The following is an 18,100-nucleotide window of genomic DNA, read 5'->3' on the forward strand; positions in this document are numbered from 1 at the left end:
ACCTCTACCAATCTACAACTAATTACAAAACTCTAAGCATATATAAGTAAATATTTCTAAGCATAAATGACAATCAACAATACAAATCTAACAGTTCTAAAAAGTGGTTGTTTGATTTACCGTTTCCTTCCTATCAGCTTGAAACAATCTGGCCATTCTCCTCGACCTCTGGCATTAACACGGCATTTTCACTCAGAGAACTGCTGCTCACTGGATATTTTCTCTTTTTTTGAAGCATTCCCTGTAAACCCTGGAGATGGTTGCGTGGAAATATTCTAATAGATCAGCAGTTTCTGAAATACTCAGAGCAGCCAACATCAGCCATGTCATTAAATCACCTTTGTTTGAACTTTGTTTGAACAGGCCGTCTTGCCTATGTCTACATATCTACATGTATTTTAACTGTAGGATATATACTCTGTCCATGCTGATAAATCCCACAAATGGTGTCATTGTGTTTAGCTTCAAGGATGATCGTGCGCTGTTACATCCTCAGAAAACCATGAAACCATGAAAATACGTGAATATATCTGCATGCCATAGCATTGGTCATATTGCTGATGTTAGCAGGGTGGTGATGGGAAGGCTACAACCGCACCCTCCTAATCTGTGAGTCAACCAGCAGGACCAGGTCTCCAAGGTCACGACCAATGAGATTGTGAGCAATATTTCACATTATTACTTTATTTAGTATTTCAAAATACCACACCAGTGGATGGATCACAAAGCCTGATTATGTCATGAACTGAAAATGCAAAATATCTTTTTTTTTCTGAAAAAAAGTAAAGCCATCCTGACTGGTATTTATTGGTATCAATTAAGTAAACATAAAATTTAGTGAAAAACAGTGCAGTGTTCATAGGTACACAATATGTTTAATTTGGCTGTTTCTTAGTCTGTGTTTAGTCTCTAATGCCTGTTTCCCTTCTCATAATGTTCAGCTGTTCTTCTATAAACATTCATCTAGATGCAGCAGTGGTTTAAAAAAAAAATGTTGCCCAGGAGAAAGACTCTCAGATTGCCTGCCTCTCTCTTAATCGCTCACTTGCTCACTCAGCATCCCTTTGGAAATGCACCCCCAAAGCAGCAGCACTTCTGCACGGTGGGTCAATGCTAGTATCCCTGCACTTCTCTAATTGAGTCCCTGATGAGAGATTTCCTGAGCTTGCTGTCTTTGAACGCCGATAGCCGTCCACTGAAGCATCCCCGCTTGTAGTCACAGTGTCAGTCTACAGCGTGCGACCTGATTAAAAGACATTTCCAAAACTAGGACGCATCATGCCTCTAAATGTCTGGTCTCAAAGTGCAGTATTCCCAGTTTTCCCATTTTTAACAGTGCTGCTTGGTGACGGATGAACTGGGAAAGATGAGAGCCTTCTCAGAAAATTTCAGTGAGCCTTTTTCATGCCATGTCAAGATCTTCTTTTAGTTTTGTTCTTACACAAAGGAGTTAGCCTTTTTAGCCACAATAGATATCCAAGACCTTCCAATTTGAGTAGCATCACCCAAGGTCATGTATATGATGAAGGAACCAATTTGGATCGTATAACAATCTGTATAATATCTTATAAAGTGTTCTTATATAAAATATTCTTACATAAAGACATGCATTTAGTAGGGTTAAGTTAACTGGTAATTCTAAACTGCACATAGGTGTGAACTTGAGTGCGAATGGTGTCCTGTCTCTATGTGTTAGCCCTGTGACAGGCTGGTGATCTGTTCAAGGTGTAGCTATGGTAGCTGGGCTCCAGTCCGATGGATAATGTCAGTAACAAGCTCTTTTTCCATATCAGCTCCAGCCTCTCAGTATGGAGTTGTAACTGATTAATCTTAATGGTGGGAGTCCTTGGTCAAGCGCAGTGCGGTTATACACTCCAGGGTCTGTAAGTGTCTCTCATAACATTTTTGCCATAGCACATCTACACTTGCATTTACACACTTAAGTTAAATGAAGCATAGAGTTTCAATCATCAGGACCCACTGAGTGACCTCCTCACAGCAACTACAGAGAAGACATGTTCCTGCCCTTCATTCATTATATTATGAATAAAATCAGGGAAGCATGAAAAGGCAGGCAGGTCATCTGTAATAATCTACCCACAGTGTATGACAGGAGAAATGTCCTTCAAGAGATAATGAACGATTTATGTCTCGTAACAATGAGACCTAAACGCAGCAGAAGCTCCGGTGCCAGATTCAAGACTTACAGTTTGAGCCTTCAGTGAGCATTTTAACAAATATTCAATTTTGGTGGGAGTGAAACAAATACTCTTTAATATATCAAGAAATCTCTGTACGTGTCTGTGTGTGTTACACCCATCTTTAGAAGGGGTCTATTGCTGCAGTGTCAGCTGTTAAGGTCATTGTTATCAGAAGTGGTCTCACGTCTTGGTTTGGGGGTTTAATGCATGTTGTAAAGCATTACATGGCTGTCTGAAAAGATAGTCATGCTAAAAAAGTGCATCCAAAGTTGGGTACATCCAAAATCTTAGCATTGAGCTAATAAGTAGCCCAGTGCAGTTTTGTAGAATACAAGTGCGGGACACTATACCACAAGGTCACTGGACAGTAAGCAGTGCAGGTAAGATTTAAGTGTTTTGAATTGAGTTACTACTAAAACAGCAACATAAATATTTGGTTTAAATATCTAAACCATTTATGCACCGAAGGGTTGGATCGGTGTCACGTACCAATTCATTTATCTTTGTGGTCTTCAGCGTCTGATTATTCACTGAGCATTCATCCCTGTATGCTGACTCATCTCCTCCTGTGATGAACGCAACAACAGTCAACAAATTTAATTATGGTGTTGGATGGGTGGACTAGTATGCAGCTGTAAGCACAGACGGAGTGGAGGACTGGAATCAGCACACAGTCTTGAGCTGTACCAGCGTTTAGTGTAATGGAGGAAGAGAGGTGAGGGGCCTATTTTGACTCTCTGTGGGCGGTCAGTGAGGAAGTCTTTGATCCAGGTGCAGATGAAGATGAGGAGGCCAAAGTCTCATAGCAAGCTGATTAGGATATCAGGCGTGGTATTGAATGCAGAGCTAAGGTCTCATAGCTACCTATAGTAGTAGTAAAGTTTGTGAGAGTGCACGCATATGGTTGAATGTGTGCGTGTGTCCCCAGCACATGTGTGCCAAGTTGCAGCGTATGTTTTTTCAAGCTTCTATTAAGTTTTTTATTTACTGAGGATTTAAAAATTTAGGGATGCTAGTTTGGTCACAGCAGCAGCTCAGGTGCCGAGCTGTGCCTCTGTGTGAATTTAAATGTTTGACTCTGGAAGTATTTAGAATTTATTTATTTTAATTCTGTAATTTTTGATCACATGGAGTGGCCAAAAGCATGGTGCCACTTAGACGATGAGGTCTGTGCCTGGAGGATATTTACTTGTTGTGAGTTTAAACTTTAAAGACTGGAGTTTAAATTGCCGTTAAGGAGCGTTAATGTGGACTATTTGTGGAATTGTATTGTTTGGATCAGCCGTTTATTGTCAGCTTTGGTTTGGTCTTTTTGTCTGGAATGTTTTTCTTGGGCTATGAAGACAGGTTGGTGCAAACATTTTCATTAATGGTGTGCTAAGAGTGCAGCACTGGGATCAGCACTTTCCAAAGACCTGAAGGCTCAACCTGATGGCTGGATAGCTGCCTTAGCAAATAATTTGCTGTCCAGTGGGAAACGTTTCCCACATCTTACTGCTGATGGCGTCGAGGTCTAATGCCTGGTAGACCCTGCTACATGAACCCACTTGAGGGGTGAGGGGGATGGGGATGGAGACGCAACTCACCAAACCAGCACAAAGAGTGCTGCTACTGCTAGGCAACCCCATTACCATCCCCAGTTTATTGCATTTCTGTAACCATCCAGCTGAGGTCACAGCTGTTTAAGGGACTTGTTATTATATAAAAGACAGCTGAAATCAGTGAGTCTGTTGCTTCTGTGTTTTAGACACACACTATTAGACACACAAATGCACTTTGCTCACTGTAAAAGGTTTGCTGTCTGTACCTAAAATCTGTATGACTCCTACAATGAGCAACTATTGTTCCCTGTATGTGCTGAAGAGAGAAAGAGAGGATTTTTGCATTCAGGAGACATTTGAGAGGTAACTTTGTGGCTGTGTTGTGTCAAACAGCATATTGCAGCCAAAAAGTGTTTGCATACACTGTCTTGCTACAAAAAGTTAATGAACAGTAAGTTCATTGTGTATTGTGCTGCGTTTAAACTGAGCACAAAGTGAAACCGAAAGAAAAGATAATGGAATTTCCCCAGAATCTTGCCAGCTCTTTTGTCTTCTCAGAAGACCTCAGCGTTTCTTCATCTACACTGAAAGTTTTCATCTCTTAAAGAGTCCCAAAACTGGTACGGGAAAGGTGCCAGGTTGGATTTAAAGCTCTGTGTTCTGTGTTTACTCTGTTGCCCTAAAGAGCTCTAAAGAGACTTTAGTCAGGTTTTAAGTCGTCCACTCCGAATCATAACTCAAGACACTCACATAACTCAGCAGCCACCTGTGGCCTAAGTAACACAGATAATCTAAAACAGAGAGAAAGCTCACAGAGAAACTGTGCTGTGATAGGCAGTACCTTCACTTCCATAGTTCACACGGACTTCCCCTTCATGCTCTGTAACATTTTTTCTTTACCTTCACTTTCACAGAGAAGCTGCTTTTCGTTTTAATCGTTTAATTTTCACGAACAGCAAAGATTTACTGCGATGGAAACCTAAAGACTTCATCTTATACCGCTGAGGGTAAGACTCTTGAATCAGTTCTGCATGATGTTTGTTTATAGGATCTGATACAGAAGGTGTTCGCAGCATCGATGCAGTTATTAAATTGTTGCTAATGCAGCTGCAGACATTAGTGAAGAAAAGAGTTTTTTAGAGAAGTAAATGAAGCAGTGGTTTGTAACAAGAAACAATACTTACTTGTATCTAAATCCAGCCAGTTACTCAAAAACTTTGAAGTTACAATCGTTACAGTTGACTAAAGGAAAGTTAGACAAAGGCTGAAGCAGCTTCAAAGCAGGCAAGGCCCAAAGCTGCCCTCACGTTTGATCATTTGTCTCCACAAACTCGATATTATTTAACAATCCAGAAAAAATCAGAATAATATATGACAGTTTTTACTGTTTTAATGATCTTTATTGATAATTCAGTGAAATAATTGTCACACATTTTTCATTGGAGTGGTACTGTGTGAAATTCTTTGGTGATTAGGACTTAGGCTGATATGTAGGCACGGCTGCCATCTATAATTTCTATATGAACTCTGCATAATATACAAAACAAACACTAGGGCCATGTTCCAGAGGGCACGTTTAACAAACTCTAACTTTAAATTCTGAACTGATTATAAATTAACTACATTTTGACTTCCTCAAGAAAAAGTTCCTTTTAAATGTTGTTATATCTTTACAATAGCATGGAGCTTGTGAGGGAAATACATATTTTCAAGCCTTGATCTACATTTAAAAAATGTTAACATTTTATTTTATTTCCTCGTGTGCTCTAACGTTTGTGCCACATCTGCCCTAAATTAACACTAATGATAATTATTTTAATTTTCTCTCATGGTTACTACATCAGTATGTACAACCTCTTTAAGCAAAAGTCACATTTTAATGCTGAAATCCACATATTGTTGTTTTCCATGAATTTTAAAGTATACTGTTTTACGTTAGAATCCAAATTATAGTTGTTTACTTACAGAATAGCTGGTTTTAGTGGTTGGATAATATTTATGAATAATATCAGTGAAGTAAAGCGTGTCAGCTCAAATGTGGGTGTAAAATCGTGAATTTAGTTTGTTATTTGTTTGATAATAAAGAATATAAGTTTTAGTTTTAGTTTTTTTTGACAGATCTCTAATATATCTCTGTTCTAATATATTTGTTAAGCACTGTAAGCAAACCACCAGGTTATTCCTTTAAATACTTTTTTCTTTCATTATAAAAAAAACAATTTAAAAAAACAATCAAACAAAAAACAAAAAGCAAGTCAATTTTTTACCCTGAATCATAAACATTTAACTTTTTATCCACATGAACCAGGTTTCCTGCTGCTCACTTACATTTTTTTTTCAGATGTTCTCCTGCTGTTTTAGATCATACAGCTCATCTCCTTACAAATCTCAGTGAGACGGTCTTCAGTTCAGGAAAGTCTTCATTCTGCCATATAAAATGACTTCAGGAGGAAATTCTTTGACAGCTGCAGTGTTGCTGGTAAAATATTTATCATACAAACTTACAAGAAGCTTTTTAAAGAAAAATTAAAACTATTGTTTTTCCTTCTATGTAACTATTTTGTAACCCCGTCAACATTTTCTGACTCACATCTGCATCACTGTGTGAATTACATGCTAGAATTTCCTCCTGTACTGTCTATTTTTCATTTAAATTGATGCTGTCATCACTATCTTCCTTCTTCACTCATCAGCTCTCATTTTCAGGTTGTTGCACATTTCATTTCATATCTTTCTTCTTTTCCACCTCCTGCTCCTCTCTGTTAGTTCTCAGTTTGAAGCGTGCTTCTACTTTTAAATGTATTCCTTTTTCTTTGTTTTCAGTTAATCATGATGAAAGTCTTCAGTGTCCTCACTCTCTCGTGTTCTTCAACAATGTATCAAGCACAAGACCTATGCTGTCAAAAGTGTCCTGCAGGTAAGATCCAGCTGAATGTTAGAGGCTGATTTTACTTTGGTTATTAAACATGGAGTCCTGCTCTTTACTGTCTCTCTGTATGTAAAAGTTCAACTTCATACCTTTATAACTCTAAAGATTTCACAGTTTATATGAGTAAAAACAATATGCATTGAAAATAGTCTGCCGTTCTTTTATTATAACAGGAAATCGAGTCAAGACAGATTGCACAGAGACTGCACACACTTCCTGTGTGGCCTGCGAGGATGGAACCCACATGGATAAGCCCAGTGGACTCAAACAATGCACTCACTGCACAATCTGTGACCTAAGTAGGTTTTTATTCATATTTCTTATTTATGAAACTAGTGAAGCTGTTACTGCTGTATAAGAATTAAAAGTGTTAGATAGACAGACAGACAGAACATTTTATTTTATTTCCTCGTGCTCTTTAGGTTCCTCCGGGAAATTCAGTAAAGATTGTTATAAGGGTCCTATTGCTTTGATTTGACATTCTTACCCTCTACGATATGATGTTGCCTACAGATAATATACCGTACTTTAGATTTACATCAAAGTAAAAGGAAGCATCAATTTCATTGATGTTTTCTATAAATATTTTTTTCTGAATTAAAATGTTCAATTGTTCAATCTGACAATTATTACAAACTTTTAATATATCAGTAATTTTAAAATAATTGATTAAATGTTGATCACTGTTATAGTGTCTAATTTTAAGCAGGAAAAACACCATAAGTCACTTTTGATGAATGACATCATAATATCACCACAGCAGTGACCTCTCTGCCTCGTTCTTTCCCAATCCCTAGCATCCTGTCTAACATGCGTCCTCTCTACGTGCTCACAGATTTAAATGTGAAGAAAAAGAGGGCATGCACAACAACATCAGATACAATTTGTGAACCACGGGATGGATTCTACTGTGTTGACTATGACGGTGTTCACTGTGTGGAAGCACAAGAACACAAACCCTGTAACCCAGGAGAATACATCAGCCAAGCAGGTTGTATTCTTGTGCTTACGTGTAAATAAACTGGATGGAATAATATTTCTGTTGCATACTTGCAGTGGTTTCTCAATATGGTGTTATTACTTTGTAGTAAAGCTGCTCTCCATCACTCCACCACATGAATGAACTCAGAAAGATCAAATTTAGAAACTGAAACAAGGAAATGTTTTTAGATGTATTTTAAACTGGTTGTCATTAGACACATATAATTACTCTGATGTCACAGTCACTCACTGATCCTTCATGATGTACATGCTGAAAATGGTGCATATTCGTGTTGATGCAGGAACAGCCTTCAGAGACACTGAGTGCTCTGTGTGCAGCTATGGGACATTTTCAGATGGAACTTTAAAGTTTTGCCGGCCACACAGACCGTAAGTGAAGCTTCACAGCAGATACAGACACGTCTGATTTCCTCCAGCACCAGTGATTGTGGCACATCTGTACATTTTCCTGTAAAGTGTCTCTCTGTCCTTCCAGATGTGAGTCACTAAACCTTAAGCTGATAAGACCAGGAAATGCTACAACTGATGCTCAGTGTGAAGAACAAGATGAGAATGTGGTTCTTTCTTGGATCATCACTGGCTGCCTGTTACTGATTTTATTAATTGTGATACTTATAGCTTTGTGTCTCTGTAGAAAGGAGATTGGATGTCTAAAACGAGGTGAGAGTAACAGAACAATGAAAATCTTATCATGATCTATATAGAAAATAATATTTTTACACTAATTTTTAAATTGTTTTTCTTTTTGCAAAGGCGAAAAAATAATTGTACACCTAATCAACTTGAGGAAGGTATGTTTGAATATCACAGGAGTGTGGACTGTAAACGGATGGCAACACCTGATTTATCAAAGTAATTATGTCTTCGTTTTTTTGTTTTTTACTAAGAATGAAGAAAAAGAAACAGAAATAGAACTGAAAATACTGAATGAGAAACCAGGTAAGATGGCCATGAGTTATCCACTCAAACCTGCACTGCCTGATGTCTCTGCAAACGTACAAGAGGTTTGCTATTTAACTGAATATCTTTCTCTCCTCAGTGTGAAACTATATGAAGATTAACAGAAGAGACCCCACCTGCTTGATCCACCTAGTCGCAGTTTTTTCCTCCAGTAGTCAACCACCAGCTCTTTTTGTCTTGCTGACATTAAGGAGGTGATTTTTACCCGACCACTCCACAAAGTTCCCCGACAGCTCCCTAGACTCCGACTCCTGCTCACCCTTAACCCGCCCATTCACTATAGTGACATCAGAGAACTTCTGCAGGTGGCATGATTCACTGTTGCACTGAAAATCTGAGGTGTACAAAGTGAACATGAATGGAGACTGGACCGTCCCTGTGGTGCCCAAGTATTACTAACCACCACATCACACATTGTGCCTAACATCAATAGAAACTGAGGCCTCTCTGATAATGGATGGCGCAATGTAGAGGAATAAAAGTACTGTATAAAGCAGCAGTAAATGGAAAAGGCTGCATTTATACATGTCAGCTAGGAAAGCTTCTAGTCCTCTTCAGTCTGTTCAGTGGTGTGAAAGCAGAAAGTAAAAACATACTCAAGTATCATACCAAAAACATACCAAAGAAAGGCAAATAAATGATATTTTATTGGGTCAAAGTATATTTCAGTGTGGATGATAGAAAATGGATAGGTTTTTTCCAGATAACAGCTAAAATCAGATGAAGGTGATATAGTGCATTAGTAACAGGAGCTTCATCCCATACATTTGAATTCATGTGCACTGTTTCGGTGTGATGCTGCTGTGACTGAGCTTTTTGAGTGACAGCAAAAGATCATACCACAATCTAAAGAAGCTGAAGAAAAGACTTTTTTAATATTTTATTTATGTAATTCTGCGCAATAAAAGTTCATTTTTATATTATACAGTTTATTTCCTCTTATTTTGGAGCACAAAGCTGATTCATGTCATTCACAATACAGCTAAAGTCACATCAGTTTAAGGAACTTGTTATTACATTAAAAAAGCAACTGACATCAGTGTGTGTAATGTTTCTGTACGTCATGGAGTTACATTTAGGCACACAAGCTTTCCATTATGGGCTGATCACTGTTCAGAAATGAATAGTAAGGTTTATTAGTAGTAAGGTAATAGTAAGGTGTATTCTGCCATTAGAGATGTTTACACTGAGCAAAACAAAGTGAAACTGAAAGACAAGAGTTCAGAATTACGCAACCCGACAGACTTCTGTTTTTCTTCATCTATACTAAATGTTTTCATTTCTAAGAGTACCAATATATATGAGAAAAGCATCTGTTTGTTCTGTGAAGAGATTTTAAAGAGTTAAAGCTCATTTAAAGTTCATTAAGACTCTCAGAATTAGTCTGCTCCAGCTCATCATAGTGTATGACAGCCACTTTTACCTCACAGAGGTCATATAAAAATGAAAGTACAGTAGGAAAATATGGAGGTCTACGAGTCCCATAATGAATTAAATAAACATATCCTTAAACATTCAATCAAATGTGGCGTTAATCAATTACAATTGGACCCAAAATTTTCAATTGCCCATAGATGTGAATGTGAGTGTGAATAATTGTTTGGGTCATGAAACAAGCAGCTTGCCCAAGGTGTACCTTGCCTCTGGCACTATTACCCACCGACCGCTCCCAACTCGACACTCCTCCATAAGAAACCGGCCATATAATGTCATGACGGACTGCGCGTTTGTTCTCTTCTGCATGTTCTGCGCACTTTCGCTTTCTCCCTGAAGCTTAGCCGTTGTTTTTGAAAGCTTAATTTTCAAGAAACGGCAGATGTTTACTTTCCAGTGCGTCTTGAACTATTCAGCCTACGGTGCGCTGTGACGGAGACTCTCCGAACTTCGTCTTATACCGCTGACGGTAAGTTCCTTAGATCACTTCTACAGAATGTTTGGTTACAGGCTGTTAAACGAAGCAGCTATTCGGCTGTTTGTAATGCGGCTGCGGACCATAGTGGAGAAAGCAGGTCCGTAGAAAGTGAACGGTGAATAAAACAGTAACCAAAGTCCTGTTCAAGCAATGCTTTGTAACAAGAAACAATACAGACTTTTATCTAAACCAAACTGATCTCTGCAAAAACTTTGTCGGATATAATTATTAGATTTAATAGTTTGGTATTGATGACCAAGGGGAAGTTAATTGCACTGTGTCTTCGTGGATCTAGAGAAAGTATATGATGGGTGCCAAGAGAAGAGAAGTATGTGTACTGAGAGTAGGGAGAAAGTGGAAGCGAGCCTGGAGAGGTGGGGGTATTCTCTGGAGACAGAATATGTGCGAGAATGACAGGTGAGGAAGGTGGGAAAGTGAGCATAGAGATAGTGAAGGTAGATGAGTTTAATTACCTGGAGTCAAATATCCATAGCAATGTACAGTGCACAAGAAAAGTGATGAAGTCGGTGCAGGCAGGTTGGAGATGAGTGTTAGGGGGATTTGTGACAGAAAGATAATAGCAAATGATTCAGATTCACCTAACTTCATTCGTCCCATGGATGCTGTTGAGAGTGAGAGTGATAAGAAGGTATACAAAATGGTAGTGAGACCCGCTATAATGTATGGTTTGGAGATGGTGGTACTGACAAAATGACAGGAGACTGAGCTGGAGAGTTGAAGATGTTAATATTGTTATTAGGAGGGAGGAAAGAGTACATCAGAGGGTCCGCTTTGAAAGACAAAGTTAGAGAGGCAGAGCTGAGGATATTTGCAAAGGAGAGAAACTAGATGTACTGAACAAAGGATGTCGAATATAAAGCTGCCAGGGAGGAGGAGAAGAGGCAGACCTCAGAAAAGATTCATGGATGTAGCAGGAGGACATGCGGAGGGTTGGTGTGTCAGAGGAGGAGGCAAGGGACTAGAAAGGGAGCAGCTGAAAGAGGGCGGCGACTTTAATATGCTAGCTGTAATAAAGTCAAGATCATTCCTTTGAACAATTTTCCATAAAACTGTAGTTCTTCAGTGGTCTCTGCATATTATATGAGTCAAACAACAGGGCCCTGTTCTGAAATGATGAAATCTGAGATGACTAACTCTGAGTTTTGACTTCCTTAAGAGTTGATTAAAATTAGTTCAATTAAGTGAGCTGATTCAAGCACATCTGTATGTAATGAGTGAAAGCTTTCCGTCATCAGGCAAATAAAGAGCTGAGCCCTCACTTTAATCTCATGGACCAAGAAAGTTGAATGCTTATGGTAAATGCTTTCATGCAGAGGAACTTGCTGACAACCTGACAGCTGCCTATCAGTGTTGGAAAGATGTATCCTATAGATTTTGTAGTGAATCCACAATATACGGCCGTCACTGTCTCTGTTCTTACAGGCTGTACACCTTAAACAAGCTGCAGGTGCAACAGCAAGTGAAGACTTTGTCAAAGAACATCTGCAGGTAGGTTCCTGCCGTAAACCCGCTTCCTGTAATACGGACCAGGGAACCAGAAACAACAATTTTATTTTATGTCCTCTTGTTCTTTATGCTACAACTTTACTTTATGCTCACTCACCCCAATATGTTGTTCCTTTAAATATTTTTTTTCTTTAACCTCCTAGGACCTGGCATCCACATATGTGAACATCACATTTTGGGTTGTCTAGACCACAATACTAAATGTTGCTCTACAAGGGCCTGATATCCACTGATATCCACTGATATCCACTGACATTTGTTTTTAAAATTAAAAACAAATGTCCTCATATGTGCATATGAGGCCCTTGTAGGGCAAAACCAGGTAAAAAGATAATTCTTTGTTTTTACATCCATCGGGTCCCATTCAGCCCAAATAGCAAAGAGAAATTAAAAATGCATGCCATGAAAGAGATCAGGTCTTAGGAGGTTAATTATGATAAACAAACAACAAGATACTACTTTTTAACCTGTACCGTAAGGTTTTAATATCCGCATGAACCAGGTTTCCTGCTGCTCACTTACATATTTTTTTTCAGATGTTCTCCTGCTGTTTTAGATCATACAGCTCATCTCCTTGCAAATCTCAGTGAGACGGTCTTCAGTTCAGGAAAGTCTTCATTCTGCTGTATAAAATGACTTCAGGAGGAAATTCTTTGACAGCTGCAGTGTTGCTGGTAAAATATTTTTCATACAAACTTACAAAAAGCTTCTTTTTTTTTAATGTAACTAATTCATACTTAATATTTTTCCTTGTCTGCAACTATTTAACCCACTCAGTATTTTCTGAATCACTTCTGCATGTGTTTAATTCACCTTGTGAATTACATGATGTAATTTCCCATACTGTCTACTTTTCCTTTAAATTGATATCATAATCCTCACTATCTTCCTTCTTCACTCATCGGCTCTCATTTTCAGGTTGTTGTGCATTTCATTTCATATCTTTCTTCTTTTCCACCTCCTGCTCCTCTCTGTTAGTTCTCAGTTTGAAGCGTGCTTCTACTTTTAAATGTATTCCTTTTTCTTTGTTTTCAGTTAATCATGATGAAAGTCTTCAGTGTCCTCACTCTCTCGTGTTCTTCAACAATGTATCAAGCACAAGACCTATGCTGTCAAAAGTGTCCTGCAGGTAAGATCCAGCTGAATGTTAGAGGCTGATTTTACTTTGGTTATTAAACATGGAGTCCTGCTCTTTACTGTCTCTCTGTATGTAAAAGTTCAACTTCATACCTTTATAACTCTAAAGATTTCACAGTTTATATGAGTAAAAACAATATGCATTGAAAATAGTCTGCCGTTCTTTTATTATAACAGGAAATCGAGTCAAGACAGATTGCACAGAGACTGCACACACTTCCTGTGTGGCCTGCGAGGGTGGAACCCACATGGATAAGCCCAGTGGACTCAAACAATGCACTCACTGCACAATCTGTGACCTAAGTAGGTTTTTATTTATGAAACTAGGGAAGTTGTTACTGCATGTTCTGCTGTTAATGTGATGTAAGAATTAATACAGTTAAAGATGGTTTGACATTGATTTACAACATGTATGACTGCATGTAAATGAATGTGACAAACTGGCGACATGTTTAACACACTAACTGATTAAGTAATTATGCCTCAAGATATTCCACATGAACTCATGATCAGCTCTCACGCTCTGCGATATGATGTTGCCTCCACTTAACCTTTAGATTTCCACCTAAATAAAATGAAGCATCATTTCATTAACGTTTTCTATAAATGTATTATTTTAATTAATATGTCAAATCATTCAATCTGTCAATTATTACAAAATTTTAGTAAATCAATCAAAATAATCTTAAGTAACTTTTGATGAATGACATCATAATGTCACTACAGCAGTGACCCCTCTGGCTCATTCTTCACCAATCCCTAGCATCCTCTTCTCTCACACCATCTCTCCATCTCTTTCTTCACCACATCCATGAATCTTGTCTATGCTCTTCTTTTCCTCCTCCTACCTGAAACCTCCATCTTCAACATCCTATGTCCAGTGTATATTCCCTATCCCTCCCTGCACGTGTAGAAACCATCGCGGCCTTGTCTCTCTAAGATGTGTCCTCTCTACATGCTCACAGGTTTTGGTCTGAAGGAGAACAGGACATGCACATCAACATTAGATACAGTTTGTAAACCAGAGGATGGATTCTACTGTGTTGACGTCGCAGCTGGTAGCTGCATGGCAGCACACAAACACAGGCAATGTCAACCAGGAGAATACATCAGCCAAACAGGTTGGTTTCTTATGCTTGTAGTGTAAATAACCTGGATGAAATAATCTGTTTGTTACTTGCAGTGGTCTCTGAATGAGGTGTTATTAACTTTATAGTAAAGTTTAGAAGGATCATATTTGTATTTTTAAATTTTTTTAAATCAGAATCAAAGGTGGAGTCACCTGGCACGTGTAATTACTCCGATGTCACAGTCACTCACTGATCCTACGTGATGTACATGCTGAAAATGGTGTAAACATCATGTTTGTGCAGGAACAGCCTTCAGAGACACTGAGTGCTCTGACTGCAGCAATGGGACATTTTCAGATGGGACTTTAAAGTTTTGCCGGCCACACAGACCGTAAGTGAAGCTTTACAGCAGATACAGACACGTCTGATTTGTTCCAGCAGCAGTGATTGTGGCACATCTGTACATTTTCCTGTAAAGTGTCTCTCTGTCCTTCCAGATGTGAATCCCTAAACCTTAAGCTGATAAGACCAGGAAATGCTACAACTGATGCTCAGTGTGAAGAACAAGATCAGGATAATGTGGTCCCAATCATCATTGGCTGCTTGTTGACGATTTTAGTTATTGGCATAGTTATAGTTATAGTTATTTATGTCAAAAGAAAGACTCTGTGTCCAAAAAGAGGTGAGAATAACAGAGAACAATGAGAATGGTATACTCACTGATAATATATATAATATATATTATCAGTGAGATAATATATATAATATATATATTATATATATAATATATATATATATTATATATATATTATATAATATATATATAATATAATAATATATAATATAATATTTTACACTAATTTCTTTCCGCCTGCAGACGTGCTGTAACTCCAGTTGGATGCTGAGACATCGTGTTTGCAGTGAACAGAAAACTACAAACTTCCCTGATTCACTGCTGTCCGAATTATTACCTGGAAACTGGACGTTATCTGAAGACAAAAGAATAGAAGATTCATAATCTTTACTGCATCATGATGAACAAATGGATGCTATCACAGGAAGAGTTTAGAGTATCTTCTAAACCTTTCCAGTGTTTTTCTAAAGAATTTCTTTTTTTTTAAAAAGAATTTTATTTTAAAAGTTTTGAACTTTAAAAAGTATAATGATGATGCTAACTTATAATTCAATTGAAATTGTATGTCACAATAATTTATGTAGTATATTATTAATATATACTATAATAATATGGTATAGTAAAGTATATAAGGTCTCAAAGTCCCGGCGGGTCTTTCTGCATCAGAAAATTTTTATTTTATTTTTTGGATTTTTTTATGTGGTTTTTAATGGACTGTTGGATAAGTACACATGTTTTTTTTTATGGAGATTTTCATCCCAGATGTGTAACCTCAGTTTCAACAAAGTCGGGACACTGTGTAAAATGTGCATTTGACAATAAAGAATGCAGTGATTTTCACATCTTATAAACCCAAATTGTATTCACAGTAAAATGCAGAACATATATCAAGTACTTAAACTAAGGTGTTTATCATTTAATGAAAAATACTAGCTCATTTTGAATTTTATACCAGCACATCTCCAAAAAGTTGGGAAGGGGGGAAACAAAAGGCTGACAAGCTGAGTAGCTAGAATCCGATATCAGACAAGAATGGGACAATATTCCTCTCCCAAAGGTCCAGCAGCTGGTCTCCTCAGTTCCCAAATCTTTATGGACTGTTGTTTAAAGAAGATCAGCTGAGAGTTCTTGATTATATTAGAAGATCTCTGCTCATACTGACAAACTGAGACTGCAGGCTCATGTGTTGAGACTTGTCAATCACGGGGTAGCCACTCCTCTTAAGAATACCATGTTTGTCTCTACAGTATCCAACATGGTTGACCACAAATATGAAATATTTATTTAATGCAATGAAACCATGATCCAATTTTAAAACTGATTACTGAGGTTATAGTATAACTGAGCAGTAAGGTCATTTTCCCAAAGGTTTCTGTACAATTTGATTTCATTGTGCAACCAAAGTATCCCCCTGCTGGCCATTGTAAGGAATGCATATTTAAGACACTGCATTAGGCTTGACTTTTAAGAGACACTGAGCCCACTCAGTCGTTTTTATCCACTTAAATGGTGTGCATGGCTGATTTTACCTCTGGTGGGCCACGTTTTCATGGTATAAAGTTACGGTCCAAATAGTCCTGCAGACTCCAGTGTTTGTTTTGTCATCTCACAGATTATGTGACCTTATACAGCAAATAGTCAAAGGAGCTTGCAAAGAAAAGCGTCTGGACTTCTTTAAGTTGCTTGAAGACGTTTCACCTCTCATCCGAGAAGCTTCTTCAGTTCTGCAAATAGGAAAACTTTGTCTTTATCCACTGACTGTGACATATACTTTTGCTGATGCTAGCACACCTGCAAATTATTATTAAAACTGGAAAATAATAATGAAAATATCTGCTCGTCTGCCACTTTATTGGCCTGATCATTTCAGCGACTCAGTTCATTTAGACATGGTGAAGACGACCTGCTGAAGTTCAAACTGAGCATCATTTAAATGCCACAGTCTACCCGAGTATTGTTGCTTACCATCCTTATCTTACACCATCGTACTTGCTGTTGTTGTCCATGTCACAAAGCTCAGATCATCTCAAAATGTCATCTTGAACATGGAAAACAAGTTCAGTGTAACTCAAATGGCATGTGGAGTCACCAGAGTTCAGTCAAATTGAGCATCTTTGGTATGTGGTTGAACAGGACATTCACATCACGCATGTGCAGCTGTGTGATGTAAAATTCCCTTTGTTGTAATGCCACAAAGGATTAAAGCAATTCTGAAGGCAAAAGGGGGTCAAACCGGTACTAGGTACTGTGTACTTAATAAAATGTCCCGTGAGAGCTTAAATTTAACGAAAAAATTAAACTGCTTTGTTTTGACCACTGGTGGCGCTGTGGAGCAAAGGTTTGATGAGCGGGTCCACGTTCATGTGAAGGGCATGTCACTGTGGCCTTTTTTTTTCTTTTTTTTTCCAATACTTTAATTAAATTTATGCACATATTACAATCTCTCGTTGGGAGACAACATTAGTGCAACAACATCTTGAATAGGTTGAATAAGAAACCAAACGAAATAGGAAAAAAACAAAAAAAACAAAAAGCACATATATACATATACATAAATATATGAAGGCCATTTTTATGACATAAAACAGTTTCCTTTCTGCGATCACTTTAACATACATGTGGCTTACTTAGTACACCAAAAACACAATCATTAAAAGGATAGAGATTGAGTCCCATTGTCGCATATCAAAGCAGCCTCTTTACATGAATCCCTCAGTAATTCTAAAGATGACAAAAAAGATTTTAATTCAATTTTCAATACAGTTATGGAAGGTCTTTTACTTTGCCATTTGCATTTGTGTATGTGGTATTTGCCCATAATTATCACCACCTTGTGTAGCATGGACAGTTCCTTAGATGGATCACCATTATTATATAAAACTTGTGTTCGAGTCAGTGGGGTCATCCCATCTATTCTTATACTCAACCAGTCTACTAGATCTTGCCAAAAGTCAGTTGTTACTGAGCAGGAAAAAAACAAATGATCAATACTTTCCACATTTTGTGAACAAAATCCACATGGCTCTACCTCAAACCCAAACCTTTTTTTAAGCATTTCAGCTGCTGGGTAATATCCATTAATTATTTTAAATTGCATTTCTTTGACTTTGGGGGGGATGGGCCATTTTAAAAAGTGCGTATATTTTTTCTTTATTTTAATATTACTCCCTTTTAGTTTTGTGTTACT

General features: G+C 37.8%; 2 protein-coding genes across 2 annotated transcripts; both read left to right on the forward strand.

The window, feature by feature from the left end:
* Positions 1 to 4,429: 4,429 nt before the first annotated feature.
* LOC147311705 (tumor necrosis factor receptor superfamily member 5-like) lies at positions 4,430 to 8,846 on the forward strand. The gene is made up of 10 exons (XM_086267361.1): positions 4,430 to 4,749; positions 6,084 to 6,221; positions 6,566 to 6,659; positions 6,845 to 6,970; positions 7,507 to 7,662; positions 7,955 to 8,042; positions 8,149 to 8,333; positions 8,427 to 8,464; positions 8,561 to 8,612; positions 8,713 to 8,846. Exons 2-10 carry the CDS (start codon positions 6,180 to 6,182, stop codon positions 8,715 to 8,717), a joined length of 786 nt encoding a protein of 261 aa, XP_086123487.1. The 5' UTR covers positions 4,430 to 4,749; positions 6,084 to 6,179; the 3' UTR covers positions 8,718 to 8,846.
* Positions 8,847 to 12,610: 3,764 nt separating this feature from the next.
* Positions 12,611 to 14,984, forward strand: LOC147311706 (tumor necrosis factor receptor superfamily member 5-like). The gene is made up of 6 exons (XM_086267362.1): positions 12,611 to 12,746; positions 13,108 to 13,201; positions 13,387 to 13,512; positions 14,175 to 14,330; positions 14,583 to 14,670; positions 14,777 to 14,984. Exons 1-6 carry the CDS (start codon positions 12,705 to 12,707, stop codon positions 14,982 to 14,984), a joined length of 714 nt encoding a protein of 237 aa, XP_086123488.1. The 5' UTR covers positions 12,611 to 12,704.
* The last annotated feature ends 3,116 nt before the right edge of the window (positions 14,985 to 18,100 follow it).

This window comes from Aulonocara sp. 'chitande type north' Nkhata Bay, linkage group LG16 (assembly GCF_057382095.1).
Source record: "Aulonocara sp. 'chitande type north' Nkhata Bay isolate Kocher_YH1m ecotype deep benthic linkage group LG16, A_spYH_male_GT1.1, whole genome shotgun sequence".
NCBI classification, from domain to species: Eukaryota; Metazoa; Chordata; class Actinopteri; order Cichliformes; family Cichlidae; genus Aulonocara; species Aulonocara sp. 'chitande type north' Nkhata Bay.

What these genes read in the sequence shown, in the direction of transcription:
- LOC147311705 (XM_086267361.1), top strand. Translation starts at nt 6,180, where the DNA reads ATGACTTCAGGAGGAAATTCTTTGACAGCTGCAGTGTTGCTG. An exon ending in GATTGGATGTCTAAAACGAG is followed by an intron (nt 8,334 to 8,426) that starts GTGAGAGTAACA and finishes CTTTTTGCAAAG; the next exon opens with GCGAAAAAATAATTGTACAC. An exon ending in ACCTAATCAACTTGAGGAAG is followed by an intron (nt 8,465 to 8,560) that starts GTATGTTTGAAT and finishes TTTTTTACTAAG; the next exon opens with AATGAAGAAAAAGAAACAGA.
- LOC147311706 (XM_086267362.1), top strand. Translation starts at nt 12,705, where the DNA reads ATGACTTCAGGAGGAAATTCTTTGACAGCTGCAGTGTTGCTG. An exon ending in CTGTCAAAAGTGTCCTGCAG is followed by an intron (nt 13,202 to 13,386) that starts GTAAGATCCAGC and finishes TTATTATAACAG; the next exon opens with GAAATCGAGTCAAGACAGAT. An exon ending in TTTTGCCGGCCACACAGACC is followed by an intron (nt 14,671 to 14,776) that starts GTAAGTGAAGCT and finishes CTGTCCTTCCAG; the next exon opens with ATGTGAATCCCTAAACCTTA.